The sequence below is a fragment of the Micrasema longulum genome, unplaced genomic scaffold (genome assembly GCF_059751315.1).
Source record: "Micrasema longulum isolate JH-2025_06_02 unplaced genomic scaffold, ASM5975131v1 h1tg000584l, whole genome shotgun sequence".
NCBI classification, from domain to species: domain Eukaryota; kingdom Metazoa; phylum Arthropoda; class Insecta; order Trichoptera; family Brachycentridae; genus Micrasema; species Micrasema longulum.
In genome coordinates this window covers 65,506-87,389 of record NW_028277780.1, presented here as the reverse complement: position 1 = coordinate 87,389, position 21,884 = coordinate 65,506, and the positions used below count along the sequence as shown (strand labels likewise).

The window sequence follows — 21,884 nt, the reverse complement described above, 5'->3', positions numbered from 1 at the left end:
TGGTAAAGAATATTTTGAGTTTGTCCAAATTTTTGTAGACAAGGACTGGATTCAACTCCCTGGGGAGCTGTTTATATTAACATATTACAACAGAGATGAAGAACATTTAAGAGAAGGTAATATAGAAGTCCAGGCATCTACAGGGCTCATGACCTGTCAACGGCTGGTTTAAGTGGTCACTTTACACACTGTGTAACATTCACCATTCTGCCTATATTTGAACATATATATTCCTTCAATTCTTTCATCTGTTGATGTTTGTGAAGTTAAAGAGCTGAAACCTTTATTTATGCGGGTGAGATTCATCTAATTGAATTATTTCACCTACATACTAGGCAACGCCTGAAAATATTATTTTTTCAATTTCTATACTTCTTCATGGACCAGGTAATTTATCAACAATATTTTGAGTTTGTCCAAATTTTTGTAGACAAGGACTGGATTCAACTCCCCGGGGAGCTGTTTATATTAATATATTACAACAGAGATGAAGAACATTTAAGATAAGGTAATATAAAAGTCCAGGCATCTACAGGGCTTATGATCTGTCAATGGCTGGTTTAAGTGGCCACTTTACACACTGTGTACATTCTCCATTCTGCCTATATTTGAACATCTATATTCCTTCAATTCTTTCATCTGTTGGCCTGGACTTCTATATTACCTTCTCTTAAATGTTCTTCATCTCTGTTGTAATATGTTAATATAAACATGATGTTTAACTTCCATAAACGATATAATATATAAACGTAGATTAAAGCAAAAAAGTCTAAACACAGCATACGGCCATCCTGAATACTTCTCGCTCCCGTCACAATCACTGTTCAAAGCTGCTCGATCACGGCTCGAACCAGTCTCGAACCCAACTTAACCCTTGGCACCACACGCTATTTCTGGCCACGCATCTAACCTTTTTTCAATCTCAATATTTTTGATCAAAATTATGCGTCTAATTTATATTTTTCCTGGCATTCAGCATTTATTTTTACGTCTACAGAATGATTACGGCACACATTCTTCATGATTTAATATTCTTCTAATATTTAAAGGAGTAAAAATACTGTAATGAATTACACAAATACGTGTTTAAAACGACTAATTAGTAATATCATTTTGAGCCCAAACCTAAGAAAATTTATTCGTCAATTTGAATTTATATATCATATACGATCAATAAAGTGAAAAAAAAAGTTTTTAAGGCACTTAAACACATCTGAAAAACCGTTTTAAAGTCCCGGTATTTTCTTATCTGTTTTTCTCATACTCGTAGTATAAAATATGTTTTGCTGGAAAAAACAAGTCAATTAAAAATTTTAATTTTCAAGTTTGATTTTCTTTGAAAAGTCGACCGCTTTAATTTTTCGTTTCACTGTCCTTTTTGTATGAATTCCATAAATATTGAATTTGCAAGAGTAAACAAATTAATATAAAATATAGATGCTTAGGAATTTAGAGAGAATTCGGCAATATTGGCTATTAGCTCTGAAAACTGAACGTAGTTATGCAGAAAACAGCCAGCCATCAAAAAATAAATCTAAGATAATAGAACTTTTGTAAAAAGAGTGAATAATCAAATCTACAGAATAGTTAGAATGTTTTTTACTTGATCAATAATGCATACTTTTTTTTTATATTTCAAAAAAGAACTTCATTCTGTATTTGACTAGTTATAACGATTTATCAAATTAGGCAGAACATCCAACTTGAGATGTGCATTTTGCAGAAAATAGTTAGATCTAATATTGAATGATACCTCACTCAAACTTTGAATGTATTAGATGATTCGGCATTAAAACATTTTTTTAGTTTTTTAAAATCATAATTAATAAGTAAATCTATTTATACATTCATTTTTCAACAATGCTTGAAGTTTATTCAAATGCTTGTAGAGAGTCTGGACTTCCTTTCTAGGGAATAATTTAGATCTGAATTTATTGAAACGCTTGAAAACAATTTTTTTTAACTTTTATACTTCTTATTCCAGTTAGTTTAATCAACATTGTTAAGTATGTCCAAATGTTTAAAGACAGGCTGATTTTCTTCCCTAAGTGGTTGCCTAGTAAGCGAATTGGTTCAACAAGATGCTCACCCACATGATGAGGGTTACAGCTCTTTTACTACATAAAAGTCAACAGGTGGAAGATTGAGGAAATGTGGAAGTTTAAAAAAAGGCAGCATGGTAAATGTTACAAAGTGAGTAAAGTGGTCACTTAAACCAGCCATTGACAGGTCATAATTAAGTTTTTTTACCATTAATCTTTGTATGTGAAATCAAACATTTAAAAAAATTAAGTGGTTATATATGAATATTTGCTTACATCTAGGTATATAGTAGCTAAAATATTTTTTTTTCTTTTAAAAATAATACCAAAAGAAATCGATTATTCTTTTTTTTCAATTAAATTCATTTTAATATACCAGTTACATTTATTAAGTTTTTAAGTTTAAATTCCAAAAGACACGAGCCACAGAATGTCTGGTCAAAGCTTTTTCAATGCAACTTTACGTGGCCACAACATGGTTATTTGGAACAGCTTCAATCGGCTTCCGGTATCCGGATCGGATTATCGTACTTCCAGTGGCGGTCTAACGTAGCCTTTTTCTTACTTTACTGTCCGACGGTAAGTCGGACATATTTCAGATTGTCGAATAAAAGATTTGTAGGAACTCATTAAAAATAATGTATTCTATAAAAGTCTATGGAAAAAAAAATAAGCAAAAACTTTTATCGTCTTAAGGGAATAAAATGGACTGAATGAAACGGTACTGTTTGATTCTCATCATGGTTGACATGTAATATTTATTTAGAAGGGTGTTTTCACACCAGAATATTTTATACCAGAATACTCCCTAGACTGGTACTTGAGGCGTACGACTTATTATCTTACCTTCATGTAACAAAAATAATCAAGATACGCAGCGATTGGTGTACCAGTGCAGTGCCTTATGCACTATAAGGTTTGGAATGGAAATGAAGTTGATAAATAAATGACGCTTATCTATTTATTAAAATAATAAAAAGAAAAATTTATCTCAAAATCTCAATCGTCTTGATATATTCCGGCTTCTAGTATAGAAGAACCAGTTAAAATAATTGTATTGTGTTAGATTGGTAACATTTAACAAAAAAATAAATTATTCAATTAGAATGTTACTTTATTTTGTAAATTGTAAAAATACAACAACTGTAACAGACGCGGCGGATCACTGCTTCGTCCGTAGCAATCGCGCCCGTCACAAGAACTGTATTTCTATAGGTGCTGGTGTCAAACGCAGAGTGGCCGGGCGTAGGCGGGCCTCGGCCGACGAACGATAAGCTCCGGGGGAGGTATCGTCGCCTAGAGATCCCTTGCGGGGTCGCTAGCGAGTAGCGCTGGCGGCCGCAATCCTGAGTCAGGCAACCGGGTTGTAAGGCCGGTATCTCTCCGTCGGTGGGAACGGCGGGGTGTGTTCCGGGGAAGTATCCAAGGGTCCAAATTATCCGGGGTCCAAAATCCAATCCAAAGAGTATCCGAGTTCCAAGTCCAGGGGGGTAGCGGTGTTCGAATCCAGGTGGCGATGAGGTCCGGTTTGAAGCGAGGTAGGGAGGTGAAGTGGAGAGTAGAAAGCCTTAGTAGTGTGGTGAGATGACTGACTTTATTTTTCCCCGGCGGGGCTATATATACAACATTTTGCCGTGCGGCGGTGGGCTAGGCCAATAGCGGGCGGTGCTAGGTTGACCAATCACGCGGCGAGAGAGATAGCGAGCACATTTGCCGGCTCTATCGGTCTCTCTCGCGCCACGTATAAGGTCCCCACCCTCCCGCTACCGGCCGCAGTTCCCCGCCGACCGCGCGGCGATCAACACTTATACAGAACAACATAAAAACACATTATGGGCATACACATATTTTCATGAATTCTAATCTATATGTGGGCTTCAGTATGGCGATCACCACCCCCGAAAGTGACAAATACTAGTCTTTATTGAGGAGGTGGTAGATCGCTTACACATACTGAAGCCTCCTATGCTACATTAAAACCCCAGGAAGGGCCGCCAAGTTGGTGCATGTACTTTTACGTCGGCAACACTCCCCCCTGCCGAGGAGGCATCTCTGCGCCGACGTCGTCCTTGATTTGCAACACGGCGAGCTTGACGGCGGGTCGTGTGTAGGTTCCGGTGGCTGTCTGGACCCGGGCGCTCCTGACTTGTCCATCCTTCCCTGGTGTGACTGCTATGACGCGTCCCCGCGGCCATTCATTCCGCGGGAGGGCGGCGTCCGTTATTATGACCAGGTCATCGACCATGATCGGTGTGGCGGCCTGTTGCCACTTCCGTCGCTGTGCCAACGTCGGGAGATATTCCCTCATCCATCTTTTCCAAAATGCGTCGGCTAGTTTCTGCGCCACCCGCCATTGTTTTCTGAGGCACAGTTCGGGCGGCGCGTCTCTGTAATCGGCCAGATGCGGCTGGGCCCCGCTCGACCCGATGAGAAAGTGCATCGGAGTCAGCGGAGCGTCGTCTCGGCTATCAAGCGAGACGTGGGTTAGGGGCCGAGTGTTTACTGTGTACTCGGCCTCCGCTATCGCTGTCATTAGCGTTTCCTCTCGGGGGGCTTGTTCCTTTAGAATCACCATAAGCGCCCCCTTTATCGACCGGACGAGCCGTTCCCAGGCTCCCCCCATGTGTGGCGCCGATGGCGGGTTGAACACCCATTTGATCCCTCTCCTTGTCGCCTCGTTCTGTAGTTCGGGATCGTGGGCTAGTTCCTTCATGGCGGCCGCCATCTCTTTGTCTGCGCCTCTGAAGTTCGTCCCGTTGTCCGAGTAGAGCGTTGTCGGATGTCCTCTGCGGGCCGCCATCCTTCTGAGGGCCTGCACCGTCGAGTCAGTACTCAACGACGGTGTAATTTCAATATGCACGGCCCTCGTAACCATGCACGTAAACAGGGCCCCGTATCGTTTCTCCCGGCGTCTTCCGATAGTTACGTATACGGGCCCGAACATGTCCACCCCACAGTGGGTAAAAGGCCTTACGTGATGATCGAGTCGGCCGGCAGGCAGCTGTCCCATGAGCGGAGGCTGCGGGCGGGCCTTCTGTATTCGACAGTAGCGGCACTCGTATATAATTTTCCTTATATTTGTCCGTAATCGTGTTATAAAGAACTGTTGTCTGAGTTCGCTGAGTGTCCGCTCTGTACTTGCGTGTTGCCGCGACTCGTGATAATGCCTTATCAATAGACGCGTATAGGCGTGCGCTCCGTCCAGTATGACGGGCGCCTTTAGTTGCTCGCTCACCGCGGGGGCTTCCATAATTCGCGTCCCCATTCTGAGGACGCTATCTTTATCGAGGTAGGGAGTGAGGCCCAGCAGGCGGCTGTTCCGCGGGAGGCACTCCCCCCGTCTAATTGCGGCTATCTCGGCGTGGTAACTGTCTGTCTGGCTTATGAGTATCCACGCCCTCTCTGATGCCTTGAGTTCCGGGGCGATGAGTGTCGCGCTTCCTGTATTCTTTTTCCTGCAGCGGTTTATGAAGCGCAACACCCACGCTGTAGTCCTGATCAGTCTCCGCCAGGAGGAAAATCTTCTTTCGTCCGGGAGGGCTGTCATCACGATGGCACTGTTCGCACACTTTATTTCACTGCTTGTATCCGGGGTCGCCGTTATTACCTTGAGCGGCGGCCATTGACTTTTATTTTTCTTTATGAAACTCGGCCCACTGAACCACATGCCGGCCGGGGAGATGTCTGGTATCTCGCCGTCCCGCGTCCCGAGATCAGCGGGGTTCTTCTTTCCTGGTACCCACCGCCACTCTTGAGCGTTCGTTAGCTCATCTATTTCCCCTAGGCGGTGGGCTACAAATGGCGTGAAGATGCGCGAATCACTCTGGACCCAGCACAGCACCGTAGTAGAATCTGTCCAGTAGTAGGTATCGCGTATATTACTTCCGCATTCTTTCTTGATTGTGGCCGCCAGTCGTGCGGCCATGAGCGCGGCTTGTAATTCCAGGCGTGGAATTGATAGCGCTCGTAGCGGGCTAACTCGGCACTTGCTAGCCATGAACGTCGCATTCCTTCCGGCGGCGTTCTCCTCCACGATGTAGGCTACGGCGCAGCTCGCTTGCTCCGAGGCATCGGAAAATACGTGCAGCTCTACTGGCTGGCCATTGGCGCTCGATACGCGCCGCGGTATAGCGCACTCGGTATTGCGTAATATGTCCACCCAAGTGCGCCATTTCTCTGCGTGTTCTTCATTCACTTGTTCGTCCCACTCTATGTGGGAGCGCCACACATCTTGTAGCAGTATTCGCGGGCGTATTGTCAAACACCCTACGAAACCGAGTGGATCGAAAATGCTCATAACTTCACTTAGCATCTGCCGTTTTGTAGGCCTCTCTGTTGGAACCTCCCGTGACACTTTAAATTTAAATTGAAACTCGTCTGTCACCGGGTCCCATTTGATGCCGAGGACCCTCTCTGTCACGGAGGTTCCGCTAATTATTTCGCGTGCGCTTTTCCCTCTCAGACTTGAAGGAATCGCTTCCATTACGGAGGGATCATTACTCGCCCAATTCGCGAGGATGAATCCGCCCCGCCGTAGTAGTTCGCTGACATCGTGGCGCAGTTGTATCGCCTCTGTTGCACTGTCTACGGCATCCATATAGTCGTCCATGTAGAATTTATTTCGCACAGCATCCCTGGCGGCGGCCATCTCTTGCCCGTGATCTTCTGCGACTTGATTTCTCACGTACTGTGCGCTGCTCGGTGAACACGCCGCGCCGAACGTCATCGACGTCATAATCATTTCCCGAATTTCTTCTTCGGGACTATCGCGCCAGAGGAACAGCTGCGCCCTCTGGTCTTCTTTTCTTATTTTAATTTGGAGAAACATCTCCCTTATATCTGCTGCCAGCGCGATCTTTCCCTCGCGAAATCGCATTATATTTCCCATAAGCGATGAGAGAAGGTCCGGGCCGTTGGCCAACATGTCGTTCAATGACTTCCCGTTGCAGCGGCTGGCGGCGTCAAATACTATCCGTATTTTATCCGGTTTATTCACGTTCGTCACTGCGAAATGCGGCAAAAACCAAAGCCCACTCGCAGTGTCTTGTCTTTCAGCCAGCGTCAGTTCCCGGGCATACCCCTTGTCTAGATATTCTTTAATCTTTAACTTGTAAGCCGCGGCGAATTCACTGTTTTTACTGAACCTTTTCTCTATGCTTAAAAATCGATTCAGCGCTGTACGGCGATTATCCGGTAAACATATTCGATTGTCTTTCCACAGTAGCCCTGTCTCGTACTGTCCTTGCGGTAGGAAACGTGTCGTGGCTCTCATGGTTTCTGTGGCTCGCGCCTCCTGACGCGATATCTTGGCTGTCGAACTTATACCTAACGCGTCGACGGCGTAATTTTGTTTAACTAGATTTTCTAGTCTCTGTTCTGTACTAAGCGCCATTAGTATGCTGGCGTTAGTCTGGCGTGTCCGCCCACCGTGTATCACCTTTCCTAAGGCTGTCACTGAGGCGATGTATTCCCCGCATCTCCGTGCCTCTCTCGTCACTATGAGAGAGGCGTTATCTTGGCCGATGAGTAACTGCGGGCACACTTGTCGCATCCTGCCTTCCCCTTCAATCACGGGCTGTAGCGGCAGACTCAGCTTCTGTATTGTGTTTGCGCGGAGAGTGAATAAATCTTCCGTAACTCCGCGCACTTTAATTGTGACTTTTCTTGATGCACTATCTGTTACGCACATTCCGCCGGCACCGTGGATTTTTAATCCTCGAGTCTCTCCCGGCGCGCCGATGTCGTTTGCTATTTTTGCGTCAATCAATGTCACGGTTGATCCCTCATCTAGTAACGCGTACGCGTTCACTCGTCCTCGCGGACCACTTAACATGACGGGAATCACTTTTAGGAGGACCGGTTCCTCCCGAGCGTAGGTGCTCGTCACTATATTATTCGTCCGCGAACCGTGGCCGTAATCGTAGTTTCTTTCATTTGAACTCGCGGCGCGGGTTTCGTTCGCGGTCGGTCTGTTTCCCCCGGCGCCCGCCGCTGCAGGCGTGTCGCGGCGGGCACTGTTATCTGGCGCTCGTATATCGGCGCTAGACCGAGCTTCACTGATATCGGCACTATTTCTGTCGTGTAATGTCTTGTGATGTGTTCGGCGACATCCATCGAGGCCGCACTTTTTTACATTTCTACACTTTATCGCCCGATGAGTGTTCGATAAACACGAAAAACACAAATTCTTTCGCTTCACTATGTCCCATCTTTCCGAAATACTACACTCTATGTATTCCTGGCACGTTTGTAGTAAATGTCCTCGTCCGCACAAAACACATGACGCTATACTTTTCCCGTTTCCCTCTGTTGAAATCACTGTATGCACTTGTTCTCGCTTCTGTGGCTTCTCGCGTTGTTTTCCGCTGTACACTTGCGGCTCTATTCCGCCGCCTATCATCGAAGATTCCGTTAAATCTTCCAAAAAGAGCGCGAAATCCTTCGCGGAGGGCCTCACCCGGTTTCCTCTTCTGCTGTACCACCAGAGAGACTTCATGCACAGCGGTAACTTGCTCACTAGTTCACTTAGTAGTTGTGGCGTAGACATGTAATCGCCACCGAAGCCTTCTAAGGTCGCTATCGCGTTCCGAACTGCGCTAGACAGATCTACTAATGCTTGCGTAGATCCGTCGTTCTGTATGCAGCGGAGCCTTCTCACTTTTTCCAACAAGGAAGACGCTACAATGTCCGGCTGGCCGTAGTGTAGCTCCAACGTCTTCATTATCACCCTCACTTGGCTTGGATCCACTAGTAATGACGACACAGATTCTCTTGCCCGTCCTTTCAACGCGCGCTGTAGACGCAGGAGGTTTTCTGGATCCGAAAGGCAGCACATCTCCGTCGACTGAGTGTACTGCGATTTGAAAGTAGCCCATTCCTGCGGCTCTCCGGCGAAGGCGGGTAGGTCCTTGGCAGTAGATTGGCGCGCTATCATGGCGCCGACTCTGCTAACGTCCTCTGGGGCTGAAGTCGGGCTTCTTCCTTGCGAAGCCTCTAGTAGAATCGCCATTTTTGACAGCACCGTCATGATGCCGTCCATCTCCGTAGCACGCGGCGCGGGCTCGGGATTCGTTTCCAAGGGCACGCGTCGGTCTTGATCGTGTAGTGAAGCACGGAGTGTTCGAACCTGCGTCCTCAGCCGCTGGACTGTATCTTCGGATGTGTCCGACTCGGCTGAGTCCTGATCTGTAGCAGGGTCTTCTCTCGGTTCCGTGCCTCCTCGACCCGAGCGGAGTGAAGGGGTTCTCGAAGTCATCTCTAGGCGTTCTGCGATGAATATCCGGTTCTTCTCGAAGGACCAACTTGTAACAGACGCGGCGGATCACTGCTTCGTCCGTAGCAATCGCGCCCGTCACAAGAACTGTATTTCTATAGGTGCTGGTGTCAAACGCAGAGTGGCCGGGCGTAGGCGGGCCTCGGCCGACGAACGATAAGCTCCGGGGGAGGTATCGTCGCCTAGAGATCCCTTGCGGGGTCGCTAGCGAGTAGCGCTGGCGGCCGCAATCCTGAGTCAGGCAACCGGGTTGTAAGGCCGGTATCTCTCCGTCGGTGGGAACGGCGGGGTGTGTTCCGGGGAAGTATCCAAGGGTCCAAATTATCCGGGGTCCAAAATCCAATCCAAAGAGTATCCGAGTTCCAAGTCCAGGGGGGTAGCGGTGTTCGAATCCAGGTGGCGATGAGGTCCGGTTTGAAGCGAGGTAGGGAGGTGAAGTGGAGAGTAGAAAGCCTTAGTAGTGTGGTGAGATGACTGACTTTATTTTTCCCCGGCGGGGCTATATATACAACATTTTGCCGTGCGGCGGTGGGCTAGGCCAATAGCGGGCGGTGCTAGGTTGACCAATCACGCGGCGAGAGAGATAGCGAGCACATTTGCCGGCTCTATCGGTCTCTCTCGCGCCACGTATAAGGTCCCCACCCTCCCGCTACCGGCCGCAGTTCCCCGCCGACCGCGCGGCGATCAACACTTATACAGAACAACATAAAAACACATTATGGGCATACAAATATTTTCATGAATTCTAATCTATATGTGGGCTTCAGTATGGCGATCACCACCCCCGAAAGTGACAAATACTAGTCTTTATTGAGGAGGTGGTAGATCGCTTACACATACTGAAGCCTCCTATGCTACATTAAAACCCCAGGAAGGGCCGCCAAGTTGGTGCATGTACTTTTACGTCGGCAACAACAACTAAAAAATATATATAAAAATTTATATAAATTAGGAAAGGTTCCAAAAATTGTTGTTAAATGCTTCACGTATACGAGGGATCGTAGAATGTTTCCGATGATTAGTTTTAATATTACGAATATGGAAAATATCAGCGAGCCTAGTTGGTTTGGAGGGACTACACGGTAAGCAAGTAGATAAATCAGTTCTGGAGAATCAAATTTATTATTTACAATTTTGTAAAGCAGGATCTGATCGAAAATATATCTTCTGTGTGCTAATGAATCAAGGTGATGAAATTTTTATGAAGCTATATAGTTTGGAAAATGCAAATTAAATTTGTATTGTAGGTTTTTCAGGAATTTTTTTGAACACACACGGTTCTATTAATATTTAATTTATAAACCAGGAACCAGATAGCAGTGCAATATAACGTCCCAAATATTTATATTTATTTTTCTAGTAAGTGTGGTTTTTAAAACATAAGCTTATTTAAGGTAACTTATTGTTTTTTTATAAGAGTTAAAGTATTTAGTACCTATAAGTTTATTGTAAAGAGTTATCGGGAGTCGTCTATTTTGGGGAAGGCCATGCAATGCAATGTCAAAAAAGTCTAGAAGGCTCAAATTTTATCACATATGCAGACCATCAAAGATATGAGAATCGACAGCTATGATTGACCTCGCAGAAGGCTGGCGACAAGACCTCCAGAAGAACAGGCCATAAAGCCTACACTCACAAGGAGAAGAAATTTATTTTAAGCCTCGACAAAGGAACAGTCTTGTTCTAATACCAACCGGCGTGGCATTATAAATTTGTTTTAGTAATTTTACACAAAGATACGTGATAAAATTATGTTACGTGGAAAATTATAAAGCTAGTGCTTCAAATACTAATTGGGTGTGCTAGATTTATTTTCTTGTTTGCTCATGCGTCTTGCCTGCTTCCAGCTCTGACTACCCTTTGAACTTTATTCTATAGCATGGATTATAAATTGTACAAAAATATTTTTCACAAACATTTAATGTCAAGTCGTTAGCTAACTCCATTTAACGATATCAAATATAATGTTCAAAAAACACACCCCCGTCTAGAGTGCAACAATTTAAAATGCGGTAAATTGAGAAAAACGACATTAAAGATTTTGACATTCCCAATGTTAAACAATGAACTCAATGTAACAATACTGCAGTATATATTTAATAATTACTATAATTTATCAAAAATTATCTTGAATTGTTAATTCAAACGATTAATAAATATTTCAATTCTATGCAACAGGGAGGGAAAACACTTTTTAGAAGGGTATATGTAGGTCTAGACATTTACAGGGGTTTTGGCCTGTCATTGGCTGGTTGAAGTGACTACTTTGCAAGCTGTGTAAATTCACTATTTTTCCAATGTTTTAACATCCACATTTCCTCAACTCTTCAACGAAAAAGAGAGAGCTAAAACCTTTATTATGTGGGTAAGATTCATCCGGCTGAACCAATTCATCCACTCGCAACACCTTAAACTTGGCAACACCTGTCTAGGTGGAAGAGAATATGGAAGTCTTTCCATATTCTCTTCTCAAAAACGTTTTCCCTCTATGTTGCAACAAATTTAGATCTAAATAACTAAATAAAGGCGCCAGAAACTCACATATCATCTTCTCAATATCTGCTGATCACAGCTACAAGTGTGATCTCATTGCCCAGGGTTCGCGACGTAGTTGCTAACAAGTTGGACATGCCCGTAGTGTGGCCGGTGGAATGCAACTGGGTGTTAGCAGCATGTTATAGAATCACACTCTCCAGCAAGATGTGACTCATTGCGATCCTACTGACAGTTTTAACCCCATACTACATTATAAAGTCTATTACATGTCATACATAACTCAAAACATTTTTCTTTATTTATGTTACCTTTGGTGCGATATGCTCACACATTAAAAAACATTTAACATTGACCATGGTGTTAAGTGATATTATAACCATTAGACACTAGGCGCCATTAAGACAAAATACACAGCATATTGTATACACTAGTGGGATAGGGGGATTCTTCCCATAAGGGTATATAAAGGCGTGTATCACATTCACGGTTCATTTACCCGGCACAGCGGAGAGGATAGCGAGCGTTATGCTCGCAACATTAAATGCCGTTCTTTTGTGAGATTCGCAGTACTAAACGTAATATTCATAAGTGCAATTTTCCCGTGTTTGTATGAGCAATGACAATGATCATAAAGAGGATTTTTTCCTAATAGTTGTTATGCGTGGGTTTATAATAACAAACGATAATTAACAGTAAATGAATAAATCACAGTTTATCACGTCAATAAAAAAGTCGTTAAGCAACTTGACCGACCACAGTGGAAGTGGATTAGTTTATCATGGTCACGTGGTCAAACGGCAAACGTCAAAGTCAACGCATATAAAAGTCAACGTATATAAAAGTGACTGCCGTAAAAACGTCTCTAATTATCGACCGATTTCGGTCCTTTCTGTATTCTCTAAGATTTTCGAACAAGTCATTAAAGACAGACTAATGAAATATATTTTATCCACTAATCTTCTCTTATCAAAGCAATATGGGTATCGAAAATTATTTGATACAAAATGTGCAGTTTTTGGTCTGTTGCAACACTTCAACAACATATAGACCAGGGTGAATATACTGCTGGTATATTTATAGATCTCAAGAAAGTTTTCGATACAATCAACCATAATATACTATTAGAAAAATTAGATCATTTAAATATCGTTGGAACTTTTTTTTAGTTGTTTCGAAATTACCTAAGTGATCAGAGTTGCCTAGTTCAGATTGGAGGACAATCAAGTGACTTCAGGCAGATTACATGTGGTGTACCACAGTGTTCCGTTCTCGGGCCACTGCTATTCTTTATCTATATTAATGATATTACACATTGGGGTATTAACTGTATGCAGACGACAAAATAATTTACTATCACAATCGTAACATATAAGATCTTGAAAATGAAATGCAACTCGATGTTCATCCTCTTGCCAGTTGACTTCGTATCAAAAAGCTCAGTCTAAACATTGAAAATCTAGCTACATTACATTTGGTAAAAAACGAGATATCTATCTCAATATCGCCCTTGGAAATGATTATCGTGACAAAATATTTTGTAATCTACATAGATTCACAGCTCTCATGGATTCACCATTTTGATTTTGTTAAATCTAATATCTCTTCAATCACTAGTATAATGCATAAGTTTTCTTCCGATATCACTACGCCGTGCCATGTATTTTCAATGATACACTCTCATTTGGTGTACTTGTCGTGCATCTGAGAATTTGCCATAATAAAGTGTGTATCAGAAAAACAGTTAATACAAAATAAGGCTATAAGAAACATATACGGTATACCAATGGAAACGCATGCCAAAGACATTTACGAACTTACTGACACTCTCCCATTTTTGGTCATACCAAATTATGAGATTGCAAAAACGGTGCTTCAAGGTGTAAATAAAGAATCTCTTACTAATATTGGCAATACCTTCAATCGTGACGTCCACCAGTATAATACGAGTCAAAATATTCATGTACTTAGATCACGCACAACAAGGTATGGTCTGAGGTCTCTGCTGTACCTTGCTTGTAGTCAGTCCAACATGCTACCAGAAACCTATAGAACGCCAAAAAATTACTTGATTCATTAAAAAAAATACTACTTGAGGAGGTATGTAAAAGGTGAAATTTAGTTTCAAGTTCTTCTTTTTTCTCGGATATTTCTTTCTTACAATATGTAAATATGTAATATTATTTTTTTATTTTGAATTGTTCAATTTTTTGGTATTATAATACTTGCTTGCTATCTAATCTTCAGTTTTACGTACATATTATTACTTGTAACAATATTATTATTATGACCATGCCTTTATGTAAATCTTATTCTGTCCCAAAATGAGTTTGTTGTAACTCCTAGATGATCCTATGATCTAATAAAAAAAATTAAGAAACGCAAGTCGAGTTTCATTTATATATACATATACAATTTATACATGCATTTCCAATATTTAACAAAAAAAAACATTTCTGAGACGATTTAGATATGTCATAAATTTAAAGATTAGGGTTCAAAACTATGAAAGAATCATATGTCCACACATAGATTACTGTTCTTTCATTTTTTTTCAGACAATAAAGGGGAAATTAAAAATAGACAAATTCTTTAAAATAAAGTGATGAGCATTGTACTCAAAAGAAATATGTAATTTTATGTAGAAATAATGCACACAAAAATTGGCTTGCTCACAGTAAAGCAATAAATAAAATATAATGTAGCAATTTTTATACATAATATAATTAAGGGGATAAATTAAGGCTGTAGTCTGGTAAAACAAACGCAAAATTAGGAAATTATAGGACTTTGCCATTTTAAAACGAATGTTTATTTTTAATAGCGCAATAATGAAAGAATAAAGAAACATAAATTAGATAATAACAATATTTTTAAAGGTATTTCTGTCAAAAAATATACTCAAAAGTGTTACGTAACTAAAATATAAATACTTTTAGACCGGCAGATTACGCCATTTCAAATTTAGACTGAACTAAGGTATCAGGGATCTCAATAAAGACTAAGTATTGAACTAAAACTTGTCGAAATAATTTAAAAATAATCAATTGAACATGAAAGTTACCAATGCCAAATTTTAATTTTGAAAAGAAATGCGCATTTTAAATCACATACATTTTTGTGACATTTCAATTTATTTCTACGTAAAATTATGCATTCGGTAATACTTAAAAAATATATAATTAATTGAAATATTTTAGTGGAAACCTTTTTTTATGGAAATTTTTTTTCTTTTAAAAGAAGCCAATACTGATTACAATACTTAACTAAAAACAACATCTTTTTAACGTTTTTATAACCTTTATACCTGCTCTACCGAAAACGATAACGTTCCAAGGAGACACGAAGAACAAAAGTACGCGGTCTATAAAGAGACCACAGGGCGTAACGCTCAGTCAGTCTAGCTAGTCCCAGGACAAACATAATTCAATTCATTATTTATTTGCCAAATACCCATTAAACAACAACTTCTTGTCTTCTGTCGATATCTTACTGGGGTAGGAGCTCCAACCCTCAGAAACCTAATCCTGCATAATTATGGACTAATCTTAGGTGGTGTTACAGCGGAATCGCTAAAACGATTAACAATCACAACGAGAAACTTGTATCGTGTCGGTTATAACCGACAAGTGAGGTCATAACGATTGAACGGCTAATCATTTATCATTATCAGCATATCAGCTACTGTTGTTATTTCCAGATTTTTCATTTCTCTACCTCTATTCAGGGAATATTTTGTAAAAGTATCAAACGATATTGATTTTATAAATATAGCAACAAATTAATAAATTTATACCAGAGTTTAAAGTAAAAGGTTAAAAAAAATACCTTTACCGCATACCACTTTTCTTATTACTAAATTGTTATTTAACAATGTTCATGGAATTCTCAAATACTTTATGGCATAACAACTAAAATAGAAATTCAAATTAGTTAACTTTTGACTTTATTCATAATCATTTTTTGCATAAATCAAGACAATTTACAGGAACAATACTAATGATTTTATTTTTTATGTTTCATCCATGTCTATGTGGAAGAAGAATACGTTGGAGCTCCGTTTATTCGAATTCCAGTCATGCGAACTGCCAAATATCCAGAACGTTATTAGGAATTAAAAATAAATTTTAAATTTCAATTTAGTTACGCAATTAACTTTGCTGGATTCCAATTCGCTAAATTATTTCAAAAGTAAAAAAATCTTGCATTCAATAATCCAGATAATTTGAGTTTTACTGTGTAATATCTTGATGCATAAAATATTATCAGAAACCTTAGCGAATATTTTTTATGTCAACGGTTATTCTGAGATAAAAATCCTTAAAATCTTTAAAAATCGATAGAAGATATGTAGCACGCCTCGTTCATCAGTAGGTGGTGCCTATGCCAACAATTCAATGCACAGTATTATTTCCAATGCAGTGCGGTATGTACTTTTGAGTTTAATATAGAATTTCGATTATTATGAATAAAAAGTAGAATTAATAAAATGGTGAGATATGATGGTGACCATAGATATAACTAGTTTGACCATCTCTTACCTGCTAATCCAATCATAAAATATATCTTTTAGACATCGTTTTGATGGTATTTTGTATCATCTACGACTCACTTTACGGATTAGTGAGCGTGATTACGGAAAAAATATGACATCAACATCTCGTACTTGCTGATCCTCCTGTGGAGGATCAGAACGCAACCCAGTGATCGCTGCCGACTGACAACACTGACTTCAACATCTCCGATGATAACAATTTTTACGCATCGATCTTTTAGCCCACACTGGAAGAAGGACCGTGTGGTCTGAAAGAAAATAAAGGTTGTCTGGAATCACGACAAAGTGGGTGTTGCTTACCGAGGAGCATTTCAGTGTTGCACTGGCAATAATTTAAAAATAGCGACTGCGCTTTCTAATCCTCCACACCCTTAATGTGTATCTACTGGATATGGTGTTTAATGTTTTTGGTATTTTATCCCTCAGGAGATCAACTACGACTCACCCCGCGGAGGAGTGAGCGTCATCACGGAGAAGGGTGACATCACCACCTCGTACCTACTGATCCAGCGAGCGCGCGCCCCCGACTCGGGCAAGTACACCTGCAGCCCATCCAACGCCAACCCACGCACGGTAGTGGTACACGTGCTCAACGGTAAATCCTCCGCTTACGGTACACATCATTTTATTTTTGACTCTTCTCTTCTTTTTTTATCACCAAACAACACATTATTTTAAGTAGGTAGTCGTATTTTTTTTTCCCTAGTTTTTGTCAAATATCTATATGATCAAGTTAATGTGTGTCGGGTGTCGGGGCGGATTAAAAATACAGCTCTAGGTGAGAAATAGAACCAGCACCCCGGACTTTCGGGTAAAATCCCAACAAAGAAAATCAGGCGGAGATAAGTCCGCTTTGTCGTGTAGTGATTGGCGCACTCGTCTAATACGCTTGAGATCCCGGGTTCGATTCCTGGCGTGTTGAATATGAAGTATTTCATTTAACATAGTTAAATACTAATATTTCACTATTCCTGAACGTGAAACTTGAGCGTTAAACCGATCGTCTTATTTTTCATTTTCATTTATTTCATTTTCCTTTTTTTATTCAGATATTTAGAACATTACAGAAAAAAGACCCAATTCATTCTAAATACAATAAGAGATCACAAATTACAGTAGATAGTTATGTTATTAAAATAATATAACAAACTGTAAAAAGAAAAATTAAAAGTTAGAAAGTGATTTTCTAAGGGAGGGCCCACTGTCGTGAAATATGTCCACATCCAAGGCGATGCGATTAATTGCATCGCCTCGGATGTCGACATATTTCTACTTAAAATCTACTCTTTAATACAAACTTGCTACTTAAGTAGCAAGATTGCTTTACCAACCGGCACAACCATTGGCAGGTTGGTTCTGCATCGTGGTAGGTAAAACAATCGATGCTGTCTTTGTCGAAGACATTTAAAATGAATTATCCAGAAACGCTCCATTTGAATTACCAATGCACTGCCCTATTTACCACGCAGTGCAGATAGATAAATTATGTTGATGATAAAAGGTGTTGGTATCAATGCAATGGGCGTTCAAAAGTTAAATATCTTATATTGATGTGTAAATGCTTGTCAGTGAACCAAGTTATAATACAAATTGCGTTTGTGCTAGTAGGCACACAATATTATTTTCTTTAAAAAAGTTCCCTGACTAACGCATAAACAAAAGGTTATTAAACATTCAAGCGTACTGTACATATCTAGAAACTATTATTAACGAACAATAAATGATAAAATTAAACAATAAGAGAGAAGATTTTTACGGTGACTGTTATCAATATTAATGGTCTTTGTGTGTATCAAAGTGTAATTAAAATTAAATGTAATCACACCGCGTCGTCTTTGTTTAAAATCAATATATTTTCTGGCACTTTACATGGTTAAAATGACTCTAGCTTTTACCTGTGGCTTTGTTCGCGTGATATTAGGGAGAAACTAGTTAATTAATCAGTTTTGTTGTTTAATAATTTGAATTTTTCCAATAAAATGATATCTTTTTTGAGATAAAAAGTAGCTTGTATCAATTGTCAGTCCTCCAACTATCACTTTGAAAAATAAAATACGATTGTGTATGGCGGCGCAGCATCGTGTTTTAGTTTTGACATTTATTCGTTTTTTCACTAAAAAAATTTCCAAGCTTCTTTCGGAAAAAAAAGAAACTCGTCACACTCTCTGGCTATTTTTATGCAAAAAATTACGTCGATCGGTTGCTGCGTTGAGACTTAAAGTAAATAAGACAAACAGACATCCACAGTTGACTGCGACACAGTACAAACTACTATTGAATGAATACTTTTTTTCCGCACAACACATAGTTTACCCTGAAGATGGCTACTGTAACGGTAGTCGAAACGTTGAAAAGAATCTATCCCAACCGTTTCTGATCACCCATTGAATGTTTTATTGAATTTTTTAAACAAGTAGAACGAAATGGGGACAATGGAGAAAATCGCAAAAGTCAGTTTGGAATTATTAACCCGAAATTACCAGTAAAACAAATTAAAGTTCCGAAAACAAATTTCTGCTCATTCGTATCAGAGAGATCTGGAAGTTTCTAACATTTAATGCAAACGTGTGCACGTTGCGCTAGCAAAACCTGTATTTATTTAGCCCGAAACTCCGTGCTCCGTTACCTTAATAATTATTGTACCATGATAAATATTGAGACTAGACTTTTTAAGTGGAGAACACATTCTGCAGTTGTAAAGCAAGATAAATAACGAGCATGCTTGTTTCGCCAAAGGGACAAAAAGTGCTTCACAAAGTTGAAACGCTGCATAAATGAGCTTTTAACAAAAAGAAGCTAAGAGCACGCAACCTTAGAACTAAATATATTAATGCAAAAACGGTTGAAACGAGAAAGATTTATTACGATGCATGGTTGGTTTTTGAGATGCATCCAATATGGCACACACAACATGAAGTAAAAATTTAAATTTTAGAAATTCTAGAATGTTGAATGGGTTTTTATTCTTTCCTCCCCAATTTCAATACCTCCTCTTTTCACAGTATTGTGTAGATTTTTTCTTAAAACAAAAACATTTGTTGTTCAATATCAGAATTAAAAGAATGCCCCTTTTAAAAGTAGGATAATTTATTGGGACATTTAGCAATTTGTATTTTTTATTTTATTCATCTATATTTTTCACCATTAGCATTTCTGTATTTGTTTATTTTATATATCTTTTATTTTATTTGAAAATTTGTTTTGCATAGCAATGGCCTGTTGTGATGCAGAAATTCCGTTTATATAATCAATAAATAAGTTTATATCGCTAATGCATTTACTGTACCTACTTGCATTTTATTTTTATTTATTTTATTTTATTTGGGATTTTCACAGCTATTACATAAACAAAATAATTAGAAAAATCTTAACAATACTAAAGCCAATAAAAAAAATCCACTGTTAATATAATGACACATAATATATAAGAAAATAAGTTTAGTAATTGTATTTGTGTGACGTTTGTATTCATGTGTATGTGAATGTGTGTATGCGTGAATGAATGAGGGAGAGGATACATGTGCGTGTGGGAATGAATGAGGAGAGGGTGCGTGTGTATGGGTGCCGAAGTATGAAAATAATATATTTGCTTAAAACTTGTAAATTGTATTGAAAATGGTACAATAAAGAGCTTAGTAAAAAGTTAGAAACCTTTTTGTTAAAATTCAAATGACGAAATGTTATAAAATGTTTTTTTTATTTATTTAAGTATGTTAAATTTCAAAACCGTATTCTGAAAAAAAAAAAAAAAACATTTTATTTTTCAAATTTAACTGATACACATCGAATGAATAATGTGCGACGAGTCCTATACAATACAGTAGGTAATCACAAAATGCAGTAAATACGAAATAATGACAACAATAAAATAAGGTTTGACAATACGCGAACGTTGATTCAAAACGAACACACAAATACATATTATATGCACCTACATAATATATAAATAAGAATAACATATAATGTACACAATGATCATTTTTGTTCTTATTTATTTTTCTTTACTATTTTAGAAACGCGCTGATTTTGAGTGATTCGTTTTGATGTAGATAAGATTATATTTTGTTAAATGGTGAATAAATAATAATAACTTAAAATATATGCCCAAAGACATCTGCTGTGGCGCAGTTGGTTAGACGGCCAACAGTGAAACTGGCGTCGCGGGTTCGATTCCCGCCAGTTGCAAGAAAAAAATCCAAGAAATATTTTTTTCTCAATTGGTCTGAGTGTTGTAGTGTATTTTTCGTTACCTCCTTCTTTATCCCCTCTATCCTACCTGCTGACAAGCCTCAATATAGAGGGTTAGTGGGTTATTCCTTTAATAAAAAAAAAACAGATGTATGCCAGTAACCATAAATGCTGACACACAAATATATTTATTGACAACAACAACATTACAAAGCACATGGTGAGGAAAAATAACACAACTTGACCTTATTATTTAAATATCTAACCATCATTGTTTTTTAAATTATAAATAAATAAATAAAATCAAAAGTGTGGTAACATAATAAAAATATATTATGTTAGTTCGTTGATGTATTGTGATAAGGCACGTTTGTAAAAATAAATGTTTGAAAATTGTTTTCTTACTGCATGAGGTATCTCAGTAAACGAAGATTATTCTTCTAATAATAATAAAAAAACAATGAAACGAATTGAAAAAGAATACATGAAAAATATTTTTTTATTTCAGGAGAGCACCCTGCGGCTATGCAGCAAGGCGGGCATCTTAGGACTGAGTACCCTGTCGTTGTCATACTATTGAGCGTCATAGTGGCCATTTTGGGCTGCTAGTACCGCATGTCTACTATTAGGCAAAGTGCATAGAATTTCATATCTTTATAGGTCTTATCTTTGACTACGAATTAAATATATATAAATGTTAAATGACTAAGATATTTATGTAAAAAAAATCACTGATCAAGCGAACAATACTTCTTTTTTAATGTACAGTTGAAGATCCTTACATGAATTTAATAAACAGACACGTTTTTTTATCACGAGACGCACCCTTTATTCATCGAATATTGCTATAAACAATTTAAAATATAGAGATGACAAAAACACGAATGAATTTTTTTCTGAAAAATACATGAAGGTATACACAGGAAAAATACAGGAAGTAATACACATTTCTTTGGTTCATTTTTTCGTAGCTTTATGTCATAGATACGACACTGGTCGTTGGTGTTATTATTTAGGTGCTTTAAATTATAAATGTGTACATAAATATTCAAATTACTTTCTACTTCTAAATAAACTGGATGTTTTTACGAAATTTCATTATTTTATTTGTATATGATATGTTAATTTTATTTGTATATGATATGTTCTTTGTTTTTGTTAAAAATCCACAGAAAAGTAGCACAACCACCCATGAAATTAATTGTTATCGCTAGTTTAACGCGTTTATTTAAATAAAAGCCATCAATTGAGGATATTGTGTTTTTCAAAATTATGGTTATGTAATTACATATTATAAAATATTGTTATTCAAGTACAAACTATCGATTGAATT

At 39.1% G+C, this 21,884-nt stretch overlaps 1 protein-coding gene across 1 annotated transcript in view; it reads left to right on the top strand.

Annotated features, from left to right (window-relative positions):
* The window catches only part of LOC148280389 (zwei Ig domain protein zig-8-like), a 138,025-nt gene extending 116,381 nt beyond the window's left edge, over positions 1-21,644 (top strand). The window contains exons 7-8 of the mRNA XM_088228471.1: positions 16,790-16,976; positions 21,060-21,644. Coding sequence (XP_088084597.1) covers positions 16,790-16,976; positions 21,060-21,160 — 288 coding nt within the window. The 3' untranslated portion in view covers positions 21,161-21,644. The remainder of the gene's footprint in view (positions 1-16,789; positions 16,977-21,059) is intronic.
* The last annotated feature ends 240 nt before the right edge of the window (positions 21,645-21,884 follow it).